At 38.2% G+C, this 13,929-nt stretch overlaps 1 protein-coding gene across 4 annotated transcripts in view; it reads right to left on the bottom strand.

Annotated features, from left to right (window-relative positions):
• Positions 1-13,929, bottom strand: part of TRAF3 (TNF receptor associated factor 3) — a 70,218-nt gene that overhangs the window by 19,494 nt on the left and 36,795 nt on the right. For all 4 annotated transcript variants that reach the window (XM_059473685.1, XM_059473686.1, XM_059473688.1 and 1 more), the window contains 5 exons: positions 11,331-11,382; positions 9,021-9,125; positions 7,971-8,138; positions 3,643-3,723; positions 915-989 (listed from right to left, as the gene is read on the bottom strand). In XM_059473685.1, coding sequence (XP_059329668.1) covers positions 915-989; positions 3,643-3,723; positions 7,971-8,138; positions 9,021-9,125; positions 11,331-11,382 — 481 coding nt within the window. The remainder of the gene's footprint in view (positions 1-914; positions 990-3,642; positions 3,724-7,970; positions 8,139-9,020; positions 9,126-11,330; positions 11,383-13,929) is intronic.

Here is a 13,929-nt window from a genome sequence, read left to right as displayed (position 1 = left end):
CAATACGTACAACATAACAGTGGGCAGGCTTACAGCATTGATCAGTTCTACCTCTAAGAGCATTACTGTTAACACTTAAAAAGATGAATGCTCATTATTTAAGAACCTGGAAATACCTGCAGGATATCATCTATAGAGATGTGTTGCTCCTCAGTGAGTCCTTGTCCTTTAAAATAGCCATGGGCTAACAAAGGAATCATTCTATCAGATAAATGCCATTTCTTCCTGTCAGCAGTTTCTGAAATGTCCTGACCAATATTTTCATTACATAAGCATCCCAATTCCCCAGGATTTATGGTAAGGGAAGCAGAATATTGGAAGAAACTGGAATACTGCTACTGAAACTAAATTCTCAGGTTTTACTTTATTTTTTTAATATTGCAGGGATTGCCAGGATTAAAACCTAAAACTTTTCTTTAAAAATGAATTTCATGCTTTGATTATACACCTGTGTGCACACAGACATATTAATGCACATAAAAATACATGTTTTAAGTGTGCTAACCTACATGTAACCTCAATTAAAAATATTAAGACACACAAATGAGAGAAAATATAAACATACTTAGTTGAAGAAAATGCTTTCATAGAAACAACTGAAGTTACCAGTCTATTATCTGAAGAACTAAAGAGACTTTCCTCTTATCCTCAGTTAACAAGTTCTTCAAATGGTTCATATTCCTATTTCAACAAGATACACCTAACAACTGAACTCACAAACCACTGCAGGAATGTGTGGGCTTTTCATGTTGATTATTTTAAAATGCAAAATCAAACATCTCCTGTATAATCACTTGGTGCAACTGGATGATTTTCTTAACTGAAACTAGAGAAGTCCAGAACTTTAATGTCAAAGAATTAGGTTCTATTTGCAGACTTTCATCAATTGGGAAGTATAATTGTTATATACTGACCTGAAAAGTGCAGCCATAACGCTTAAAACTACAGGTACTTGGGGCATTAATACATTCTGACAAATGTGCATTCAACTGCAATAGGAAAAAAATGTGAGTTTTGGCAAAAAGACTTTTGCATGATAACATAAAGGGCAGAGGTTATCAGGTTTGTATTGTGTGCCATTTGCAGAACATACAACACACATGTGTATATTTTCTCCAGTCTGATCTCAAGTGCTAATTCTGTATATACACATATGTAAACCACACACACATGCCATACAGTATACAGTGTGATACATTTAATATACAGTGAAACTTCTACCAAAGACTATTCCAATGGGCAACCCAATTTAAGAACATACTCTATAATTATTTGATTTCATTTGACTTTAGTGAATGGCTCATCTTTTCTCAAAAAATGAAATTTTTTTTTTACTGGTGCTCTGAGCAAGTCTTAAGATCAGTTTCACTGTAGTAAAGTACATTTTTTTTCTGATCCTAATTTCACGAGGAACCAACTTTTCAAAACATAACATGCAATTCTCTGTGCCTAAATTTAACAGTTAAATTACACAAAAAAGACTAAACAAGTACTGCATGAAACAGACAAAGAGTTTTAGAATAGGTACTGTTAAGTAACTTCTATAAAAATGCAGTACACGGGATTAAAACTGATTAGTAAAATGCCTGCATTTTTCACAGATTGAGATTTAGTCCAATATCTTGGATTATTACAAGCACAGACCACTTTTGATTTAAAAGTAAACCAATTCACAGAAGCATGTACATATACATGGACAGCAGCAGCACAGACGGCAGCAGCTGGATGCAAACTGCCTAAGAGTTGGAGCAGAGAGACATTTTTGGAAAGGACAGCCTAACAAACACTCTCCTTTCAAAAACAGAGTCTGCAGTTTGTATTTCCCACAAAGCAGACAGGAGCCAGAGCTTGGCTCCTCAGCTGGCATCACTCTTTTGAGCTGCAGAATCTCATCTGAAATTCCCACACCTTAAGCCCCACATGACTCAGCTCATCCACCTCCCTGGAAAGAAGTGGTGAATCAACACTGCTCTCAATGTGTAGCTCTGGAACAGACAAGAGAGTCTGTAAAATCTCTTACTGAGATGCCATCAGTCACTCATCTCTGATTCACAACTATTGTGTTCTAAACACTACCTGTAGAAATTCACAGTATCATTTCAAAAGACATGTAGTGGAGGAAAAAAAATGAAGTAAGAAAGGGACATGTGGTCTAACAGGTTTTACAAGAATGCCACGTTTTTCAACTTCTGAAAACCAGAAGTCTGCCAAGGAGTTATGAATTAAACATGAAAATTGCCTTTTATTCTACAGTAAGATATCCACTTGTACACTACAGAATTTTCTCAAACTGTTAGGCAGGCATTTTCCCATTTTCTGCATTAGACTTCTTGTCCCTAATCATGCAACCAAGAAATACATACATTTTCACAGTATTAGGAAAAAAAAATAGGCAACATACAGCAACAGATGATGCAGGGCAAAGGGCTGTTTAAAGTTCTGTTCCTACCCATGGTTTCAAACCCCATTCTAACTCTGTGTGTAACAACCCAGCCTTTAATGGTGCAGCCCTCACAAGCACTCAGACACACCTCTTCTGAAAGTAACTGCTGAAATCAGGCTTTAAGAATAAGCCAAAGTGCTCCAGAACCAGGATCTAATCTTGGCAGTAAGCACTGGTAGGGTTGGCCAGTATAAGTATCTTCTCTTTTCTTAACAGCTCAATTTCTCTTAATAAATACAATATCTATCATATATTTTGTATTTCATTATCTTGGAGGAAAAGACTGCAATAAACTTTGGCAGGAGTCTTATGTGCCTTCTGCACTCTGCCACAATTAATAATTTACAAGTGCAACTAAAAATGGTATGAATCCAGCTTGGGAAGTAAGTAGCAGAGGAAAGAGAAAAGCTCATCCTCAGATCAGAAACTTCAGTTTCCCTAAAAGAGGCTTACTGAGTGATGAAGACTCCAGTAAGTTCTTCTCTATCCTTGGCCAAGTAAGTTCTACTTTAAGGGAAAAATTAAGTACCTCAATTTTGACAGATGCTACTTTTATCTTTTCATGTACCAGAACATGGATCTCTTCAAAGTCAGGCTTAAGTTTTTTTTCATCTACATACTAATTACTGGAAGCTTCTACACATCAGGAGAACTTTTATGCATTGTTGCATCAGCTGTTAGTGTGTTGTACTCAACCTTAATCTTACACTATTTCTCTAAGTATCTGTTACTATTTTCCCCCTAAAATTTAATAGATTTAATAGCAATTTAAGTTTTTCCATGAAATCACACATCTGTATGATTTTTGTCGTCTTTACTAACTCTTGTCAATGTGGACTGAATTTTAATTGTGTATTTTTATTTTAATATAAGCTAACTACCCCAAGATGCTGCTCTGTGGTGCTGAAACGAGGGAAGGGCAGAGGGAGAGCTAGTAAAAACAAAAGCAAGGAGGACATGCGCTAATCTTGGACAAGCCAAGTGTAATAATGACTCAAAATAAAGAAATTGTTTCTTTTAAAATAGTTTTTCAAGAAATCATTTAAAATATTTGAGTGTTATCACACTTAACTGTGTGGTAGAAAAAGCTTTTCCTTAGATCTCACATTTTAACAAGGAAATGGCTTCTGGCAAAATTCTTGCGAGATCTTACTAAAGACATTTAATTTTTCAGCACAACACTGGGCATGACTTCTTACCTCGCTCCTCATGAGTGTTTTAACACTACATTTATGAGGACATGAAACCATGACACATGGGCAGTCTGTATCTTCATGTTTCTACAGAGGAAAAAAGCAAACAAACCACAAATCAGACCTTACTCTTTAATTAAGAGAGGACTTACCTGCAAAGAAAAGCATCCTACAATAATTAAAAATCCCACAAAATTTTTTCAATGTTATTCCCAGTTGCACAGTTACAGAACTGCAATTGCTAAAACATCATTTTATACTTCTGATGGAGGTGTTGATATCTTGAAGCAAAACCAAGGGTTTCCTTTTGTTTTCCTATGCAAAGCAAATCTATTTTCTTACCATTTTATTGGTTTTACTTCATACAATGAAATAGCAGTCAAAGTAAAGTTTTAATCCCCAACAATTATTCACAAAATTGGGCATCTTTAAGAGAAAGCAGAACCAGTCGAGATGTCCTTTCTAGTGAGGGTATATACTGCATGGAAAAGTTCATTAGAAATGTACACTGCCCACTCTTAGGGATTCTCTTTCCTATGTATGGATATTCCCTTCTAATTTTTTTCCAATTTTGATTCCTAAATACCTGATATTAAGATTCACTGTTACACATCATAATGCTGGGCAGGGATTTTAACCTGAATCCAGATGACAAGTTATCTCAGCACAGCTATCAAACCCTACCACCCCAGTGAGGAAGAAAGTCAGGCCTAAGATAACTGAATTTACATTTCCTCTCTGTCTTCTCAACAAAATGAAAAATCTGTTTCTTGTCAAGTGACATGTCCCATTCAACTTGAAACACACTGCTTCATTTCTGGTACTTGAGAAAAGCAAAGGAAACAAAGCTCTAGATTTATAAGGCTGTTAGAAAGGGAAGAACAAATAGCATGCCCTTTTTGCCCAGTAACCAGGTCTATTTTTTGAAACAAGACCGAGAAGTAAAGGAGAACTGATCTCCAAGATGTGAAAGGCCTTGGTCAGAATTCTGGGACTGTCTGAAGTTGTGTATCTCCTCCTTTTAGAGCAGGCCACCAGATGCTGTCCTGAGCCATCTACCCTGCCATGCTCCCCACTCACACTCACTCACTCAGGCTGTGGCACAGTCCCAGTGACAGGGACCAGGGAACCTCAGCTCAGCCAGAGAGCTGGGACAGCTCCTGAGCCACCTTCAGTCCATCCCCACCAGGGTACCCAGGCAGGAGCAGTGCCAGCCCCTCTCCTCAGAGCAGCCTGCCAGGGTGACAGCCATGCTCTTCTGACAAGAGGAGCCACAAAGCACCCCTCCTGCTCAGAGTCTAGAGCTGGACCTGGGCCTCTCATTCTGAACACACCTGGAATTGTGCTGAAGGGAGACATCTCACACAACCACGTGGCTTTAGGAGCCTGATGCCCTACACAAGTCCTTATCTATTTATCAACTACAAACCCAGACAAGTAATACTCCCTTCTAATGTTCATTCCCTAATTTTAATTCCCTAACCCTCTTCCCTAACCTACCCAAACCATCTGACAAAGGCTGTGACACCGAGTCTTGGTTCATGATAAGAAATGGCAACATGCCATTTCTCAGCATTCTCTCCTGGTTTCCTCCTTGCTCCACATCCCAGTGTCCACTCACTGAAACCACAGCAAACCTTTCCAGAGACTTCAGGAGATACCAGAGTAACCCCAGTCCAGTGGCAGAACTCTCTCCCTCCCAGTCTCAATTCACCCAGTTGAGCACATAAAGCCAAACACCAAATCCAGCACAAACCACAGGTGACAGCACATGCAGGGCTCCCAGCACAGGTGAGGGCAGGGTTTTAACACAGCTCTCAGAAGAGCCAGGGCCACATGAGGAACATGTCTGGCTCCAGAGCAGTGACAGGGAGCAAGGGACAATTTCTGGAGTCATCCCCAGCATTATCCCAGTCAGCTCAGCTGTGTTTCAGACCATGGGGCAGAGCCCAGATTGTCCTGGCAGGGTCTGGTTTATGGCCAGGGTTTCAGGGAGGAGCCCAGGCACAAAACAGTGCTGTCCTTCCAGATCCCTGTCACACTACTGCTGTCTAAGTATCAGTGTTACAGGACAAGCACTTCCAAGCAGTTTTGTGGATTACACACAGAAAAATACAGTAATCCAGGAGCATTTCATACTACTGATTTCCATTTTAACAATCTTTATCTGTCAGGAGGAGGTAGAGGATGGAAAAGGTAGGTTTGTGACAAAAAGAAACCCTACATTTTTAGATGGTTTGAACAAAGGACATTAGGAGGCAAAGTCACCAAGTGAGCATGCAGGCAAGACAAATGCAATTTAAAAAAGCTTTCTACTAACATTGTTAACTTGTTGGAGTCTGCCTCCAACCACGGGGATTTCCTACCCCACCAGTCACGGGATTCTATGAAGACATGAACCACATGCTCTCCAGTAAAAATTTTTGTTTCCATTTGCATACCTTTTTTCTCAGTCTGCTCCCCCTACCTCCGTTTTCAGTTCAAGTCACTGAGGCCAGCTTCAGTCATTATTACATTAGAGAAAATTCTAGGCTACAAAACCCAGAGACGAACTCAAGCTCATCTCTAAAAATCCAGTTTTGTCAATGGGGTGACAAAACTCAAATGAGAAGTAAAAAGAAACCTTACAGTACCTAAAGGAGCCTACAGAAAGAAAGTGAGGGACTTTTTTTATGGAGGCATGTAGAGATAGGACAAGGGAGAAGGGCTTTAAGCTGATAGAGGGCAGATTTAAATTAGATACTACGAAGTTCTAGACTGTGAGTGTGGTGAGGCACTGGAACAGATTTTTCAGAGAAATAGTGAATGCTTAGTCCCTGGAAGCATTCAAGGCCATGTTGGATGTGGTTTTGAGCAACCTGGTCAAGTGGAAGCTCTCCCTGCCCACAGCAGAAGAGCTGGAACAAGAATGATCTTTAAAGTCCCTTCTAAGCCAAACCATTCTGTGATTGTAAGATTCAAACATACAGTGTCATTAAGCTTTTCATTCTCATTACTAAAGTATAGTGAGATAACATTTTATCAGGCCACAACAAAGAAGCCCATCTGCATTTCTATAACCACTGAACTTTTAAAAATCTAGGAAAAAGCCCCAAAAATATCAGCCAATCCAGTTTGCAAAACATAGTTAAAACTCACTGATTTTGTCTGTTAAGACATCACACATTTTTTAGCATCACTTTTTGCCTCGTGCCAATCCCCAGCTAATCATAATTCTGGGAGAATAGCATCCCTAATATACCTAAATACACTTCACCTCTGTATCAGAATGTACAAGAATAAATGCAGGGTAGACCTAATTTCTTCTGTGTATTTTCAAGACTCAACCACCTTATTCTAGGTAAGGCACAGTTATTGAACTACCAGCCCCTGTGAGTGTGCACTCAAATAACTGAGAGACAAATCTAAACCAGAACTTGGGAAGTTTCTACCTATGCCTTTTTGTAACAACATCTCCAAGCAAAAAACATTTCTCATCATTGTCAGACTTCACCTAATAAAAAACACACAAGAACACAAATGACAATAAAATTTCATCACTCTTACTGTAGTAAGAAGGTGTGAGATCCAAAACCATCAAAATACAGAAAGTAGACAGAATTTTAAAAATTATATTAAACTCATACCAAGATAGATTCGGCATAATATCTTTCCATGTGAAATAACACAAACACAGTCAAGTTAAAATTCTATGTGTAATGTAAGCATGACTTTCTCAATCTCTGCTCTGTAATTCTAACCCTCAATATGCTGCCTATCAGACAAGCTACTCTGATGCCAAGAACAGCAGTAACTCATCCTAGGCCTGTCATGTACCACTGCTGGTTATGCCAAGGTACAATTTGTTTTTACATTCTTTCCTTCCTCTCATAAGACAGAACTGGTTTTACATTCTTCCCTTCCTCCCATAACAGATCACACAGTACCCAAGAAGGATTACACAGAAGATGCTATTTTTCCAGTCAACTGCAATGCTTCTGCTTTTCTTGCACAATATTTGATTGTTATTATAGTAGTTGCATTTATTATCTAAATTGTAACAAAATCTAAAAGGCATAGCAAAATTTACCTCAGTATCAATACCAGGCAGTGGATCTGAACTTTTTAAAATGCAGTATCTGAACATCAGAATAAAGAAAATATTTCCTATTCAATGCGCATTTTTTCTCAGGAAAAAGACATGTTTTGAAAGTCAGTCTATTTTCTTTTTTGAATTATTAATTCTGGCTGAGGGGCCAAAGTTCTTTTGCCAGCTACAGAGAAGGACAAGAAGAGTTGTTATTATTCTACATTAATGTAGGGAATCTTGATGCATATACAAGAAAATACTGCACCTGCAACATAATCATTGGGACTTGGCTTTTACAGTATTTACAGGTTGTCTCCCGGTATTTACAGGTCTTCTCTACATGGTCTGGCAAATCTTTTCTCAGTATTTTTTCTTTGCAATCAGCACGAGGACATGGGAGTTCTTCAAACTGACAGTCAGTCCTCAAATGCATCTGAAAGATTTAAAAAAAAGTCAATCCAATTAAGTTTTGTGCACATCTTCCATTCTTTGAAGACATCCAACATTCAATAACTTCAGAACCAAAGTAAGGAGAGTTATTTTGTGAACTGCATCACACAAGAGCAAACACTGACAAATCTACTCAGGAATACATTTCTGACTGTACAGTCCCTTTACCTGGACAGCTGATTTCACTGCCTTACAGATGTGCAGAGCTACTCCTACACCAAAAGCATTCTAACACAGCACAAAAGTCTATACAGGCTATTTAAAGAAAAAGTAAGCACTCTTTTTAAAGGTATATTATTCCACATAAACACAGATGCTGCTTTAAGTTGTTTAGGTACCTGAGCTTGCTCACCCAAAGCAAGAATCTACACATTTCACTGCAAACTGCTGTGCAACCACACCACACAACTGCTGAACTGCTGAATTACTGCTATCTCATGCCTTCACCAAAACAGCTACAGCTTATTTTACACAGCTCTGGAGAAGCCAAATGTTTAATTTCGCACATAACCACCACATGAGAGGATCAAGATAAATAAAACACACCAAAATAGAAATCAAATTTCTCACATTTGTCAAATACACATTAAGATTCTTTACTATTCTATTTCTCCTTCCAGTTCTCATTTGGTTCATACATTAGTATTTCCAGGCTTAAGTGCCAGACAATCACATGATTTTTATAATTCCTTACAGTTCATAAAAAAGCTGAGTTTTAAAACAATTTAAATCTATTATAACATTTCTAAATCATATTTACTACCAGTGAAAATAAGTTAAAAAACGGGCTGCGATTTTAATTTGTAAGAATTTTTTCATCAGTCTTTAACTCAAAAGAAAGCTTATAACTGTTAGATTAACCTACCAGTAATTGACCCAAAGATAGCTGTTCCTTACAGCCCTTGTTTTCATTTCTGCAGTATATCTGAAGGGCAAGTAGTTCTCTCCTGCAACAATTATCTTTAAATACCTGAAAAATCAAAAATAACTTTATTTTAGAAACTGAAAACCACTCAAGGATATGCAAGTTCAAATAAAGTAGAAGCCATGCAATTCAGCTACAGCAGTGTCATTCAGTTCTAGCTTTATGTGCCAGAAATAAAATACTGCTATTCAATTCTTCTAGAATGTGCACAACACTGAGGTTCCTCCAATGTGAAGCAGCACAATGAAAAAGAGTATTTGGACAGATACTCTACTACCCTTTCAGCTGTACTGTAAATACAATAAAGGGAAAGGTAAAGAAAGGACCAAATTTGCTTTTTCTTGCCAATATTAGCCCTGCACAAGCCAGAACTCTCTCCATTGTTTGGGGAGCTGCTGTATTAGGCACAACACCACAGAACAAAAGAGACTCAAAGCACAGTAGTTTGGAGAGGAAGCATTTAATGGATGGTGGTCCCAAAATTACCAGACTGGATGGCTGGAATACCTACCTGCATTTCAGTGGTAAAATTACAGATATTTTCTAAGGTTTTGGAGGGAAGGAGGTTTTTTATTTCACAGATAAGCAGGCTCTAACTATCTGTCCATTTTAATGCTTATAAGCACTTTCAGTGGTTTTGTCCACAATGAAACTGGAAGAAGTTACAAATAGAGAGCTGGGGCTTGAGTTTTACTCTACAAGAGACAACACAACTGAACTCTCAAGGAGCCAAACTGCAACAGGCAGGAACTAGAGAGAGAGAAGAAAATCCAAAACCAGAGATAACCTTCTAATTGTTTTTCAACTGCTATAATAGCCATTAAGAAATACCTCAAGAGCCAAGCCCAACCTATGACTGCTTTTCTGATAAACAGACTCCTGCGATAATGTCCACACTGCAGCACTCCTGTAATTATGGAATGGTTCTGCATGCTAACACTTAACCAAGAATTATAATCCACCTGCTCACAGTGACTGTGAACCTATCCCCAGTATCAGTGAAGAAGGGAACACTGCAATCACTCTCATCTGATCCCATCTGACACAGGTCACTGATTTCTATTTACTTTTCAGAAGCGTGTGGGAAGTTTAATGAATCAACAAGTCTCATTTAAATAATCAATTGGCTATGCTGCAGTATCTCTTGCAAAGTAATTCACAGGGTCAGTATGCAGAGTTTTGCTGACTGAAGATAAGGTAAGAAGACAACCTTTGAAGTTTTTCAAAGACTATCTAAAAGCATTTCTGTGATTTAGGACTTGAGCATTCTGTGGGAAGAGAGGTGTACAGTTTCATGGAAAACACTGATTTTCAGAGTCTAACAAGTATTTAGTATATATTGGCCTTCTTGTCCTGTTTTAAAGATACTTGAAGTTACATAACAACTGTACATATATATGTATATTGAGAGCCAGAAAGTCAGAGTTAAAAGAACAAATAAATTAGGCATCACGAGTCTGAGCTCCTGGAGAGTCCATCCATGTTAAAACTAAATTACACTGAGCACTGTTCAGTGAACTGTTTTAGATTAAAACAAAGAGATATTAATATACCCATCAACCTTTTCTTCAAAATGGTTACAGACAAGCATTCATTTAGGCAAGAAAGAGTACTAGCACAAATCATTTACTGAACATTTTAGCAATACTGTTCAACCACATAAACCATGTACTAAGCCAAGAAATTTTTCTACCTTCAACGTTTCAAAGGCAGCAAAAAGTTTTGATGTGAAAAATCATGTAGAGGGTATCACTGAAATAACTTACACCTATAAAAAAGAATCTGATCCATTACCATTACTGTAACTCCCCACTGTCCTAATTCCAGTGGGATTCACTGAACACCACACTATAAAAAGAGAGGAGTGAAACAGCAGCCACTGGTCTAGAGCCAAATCAGTGTTCACCTAGACCTGTCTCATCCCTGCATCTACAGGAGAAGGAATATTTCTTATCATCCTCTTGATTGATGGGAGGACAAGTGCAATGTGTTGCTGCAGCTCCCAGCTATGAATACAAGATATGACACCTGTCTGGACTTTTTGGGATGAAGCTGATGTGTTTTCTACCATGAGGTTGACAGGAAAAATGAGACACCTACCTCCATAAAATGCATGGCTTAGGTTTTATGACAAACCTACCTTTCTAGGCAGCTTATTAGGTTTATGAAATAATTACCACATAACAGTAACACAAATTGTGGATGCCACACAGTTCAATACTCTTGAATAAAAAATTATTTTAACAATACCTTATCTTTTACTATGCTTTCTTGACACGCTGTACATTTTGGACTAGAAGATCTGAAGAGAAAAGAAAAACACTATTTTAGCTCATCTGAATTTTTCTAGTACAAAAATTTCCATTTATGAGGCACTTCATTTTGATTATTCAACATATTCTAAAACCATTAAAAGTGGATATAGTTCATTATAAGGAGAAAATACAACATTATTTCAATAAACTCGAACATTTGAGTTTTCAGTGGAAAGTATCTGGCATTCCCAAAGAAGTAAAATCACCACAATGTCTCCAGACAACTGCAAAGTGGTTTTCAAGCTGGCAAAATTAATTTCTTTTTTCAGTCTGCACCTGATCCAAAATTGTTGTCATTTCTCAATCTGTGAAAAAAGGCATATTGTCTCTTTAATTATTGTTTTTCAAACAATACCTAATGAAAATTTACTTTTTCTGACAGTCAGTTATGCATCCTTTTAGGGTAAAAAAGTATTTATGTCCATGTCCTTCAAGTCTGTTCTGGTTTTCGCAACTGTTACAGATGCTTGCTGCCTCCCCTATCTGAAATACTGCCTTGTAGCTGTCTTAGTAAACTAATTATTAAACTTGTGACCTTTTGGACAACAGGCAGAATCAGGAGCAGGGCAGGCTGTGACGAGAAACTGGAGTGCAGAAAACCTGAGTTTCTACAGCTGTTTCTGGCTCTGACCTGCCAAGTGTTGTAGTGTAAACCCCTTAGGATCACAGAATGGATTGGGGTGGAAGAGAGCAAAGCTCATCTGGCTCCACTGCCCTGCCATGGAGAGGAACACCTTCCACCAGAGCTGGCTGATTCCTTCGAGGTGGAGTCACCATCCTTGGATGTGTTTAAGAAAAGACTGGATGTGTCACTCAGTGCCATGTTTTAGCTGAAGTGTTAGGGCTGGGCTGGACTCAATGATCTTGAAGGCCTCTTCCAACCTAGTGATTCTGTTCCTTTTTAGCTCCTTTTCCCCACATTAAATGGGAACAGCCAAAATTATCTCCCTTGTAAAGCACCGAGATGAAAAGCACCAGGTAAAAGCTGCGTGAATTCTTCCATGAAGCAACTCACTGACAGGCTGTGGCTGCTAGCAGCAGTGCAAATCAATGTAAAAGGCTGAAAAAGTTCAATTATGTTATATATTCTGTATGGTTATTTCAAATCATCTCGCTGGCTTCTGCTCTTCAAAGCAACCATTTTGTGTCTCATCACATTTCTGGGCATCTGAAGTACCTCGAAGCTTCAATACCTGTAATGCCTTTCATAAGTCAGGGGAAAAAAAGTAATCTAAACTACATCAGGGCATATAGTGTTTAATACAATGTCATGCATGCTTTCCTTGCTCTTACTGAATTCACTCAAGCATCCTACTTGCTTTTTCAAACTACTCTTGCATACTGAGCAGACATCTTTACTGCTTTATTTCCACTAACTCTCAATTCCTTGTCCTCAAACAACCCTGGAACAGAAGTTGCTAGCATACAATTACTGTGTTTGTGTATGCAGCAGTGTATCAACACTGAATGAAAAAATGTTGTGCCAAATACAGGACCAACATAAACCCATTTTACTCTCAATTTTATGGCATACTTTTTATTAAAAAAAAAAGGGGGGGATGTAAATTTTATTTTAATGAAGGATTTGTTTATAACAAGCACTTAAAGTGAAATAACTCAATGGCCTTAAAAGCATGTGTCCTTTTCAGTAACAGACTGGCTGGAAAGTCAGCAAGATAAAATTACACATATTCTAGCTACACTGTAATAAGCACATGTGCATGTGTCACAGCAGGGAAGGAAAATTGCCCAGACTCTAGCAATGCCAGAATTGTTACTGCTTAGATTGTCAAGGATCTGCTCTGCCAACCTGCTCACATCCCAGCATGGCAGGTATTTGGTTTTTTGCACTGTTATTAACCTTGTAAGAGTATTCCAAAAACACATACTGAATAAGAAATAACTGCATTTCTTAAATACCACACCTCACTTCACACTGTGTATCAAAGAAAAGTTGGTGGGGTTTTTTGTTGTTGTTTTACATTTGAAATGCTGTAGGCACAAAACCTGCAGGAGTGCATTAGTGAGCTATGGACCCTCGTGTTTGCCCAGTACAGAGATTACTCTTTATCAGGAGATTGAGTATTGTAATAACTTCCATACTCTTTTGTCATGCTGCATGTAGCCTTGACTTAGATATCTAAATATTAGATATCAGATTATAGTATTTCCAAGTGACATATAAACCAGCATCTAGAGTCAGAATGGTCACAAAAAGGGAACAGATCACCAAGGCTTCCAAAGCTCTCTCTGATAGTATGCCAGTAGGCAACATTCATCAAGCCAGGTATCTTCTGTATTTCTGCTTTTCCAGTAGTAAATGAACACATTTGGTGCTTATGTACCCCAGGAGACTGAAGTGTGCTGAATGGTCCACAAACATTACACAAAGTTTTGAAATCACATTACTGAATACAACCAGCAGTAATGCACCAAAGTTGAGAGGCAAAGAAATCTACTGTTGTACAGGCACTGAAAACCTAGATACTCCCTGAATGATTGTACTTTTATCTACACTGGGAAAGATTGCATCT

The sequence above is a fragment of the Ammospiza nelsoni genome, chromosome 6, assembly GCF_027579445.1.
Source record: "Ammospiza nelsoni isolate bAmmNel1 chromosome 6, bAmmNel1.pri, whole genome shotgun sequence".
In the NCBI taxonomy this organism is placed as follows: Eukaryota; Metazoa; Chordata; class Aves; order Passeriformes; family Passerellidae; genus Ammospiza; species Ammospiza nelsoni.
The sequence above is the reverse complement of the archived record's forward strand: the minus strand, read 5'-3'. Positions and strand labels throughout refer to the sequence as shown.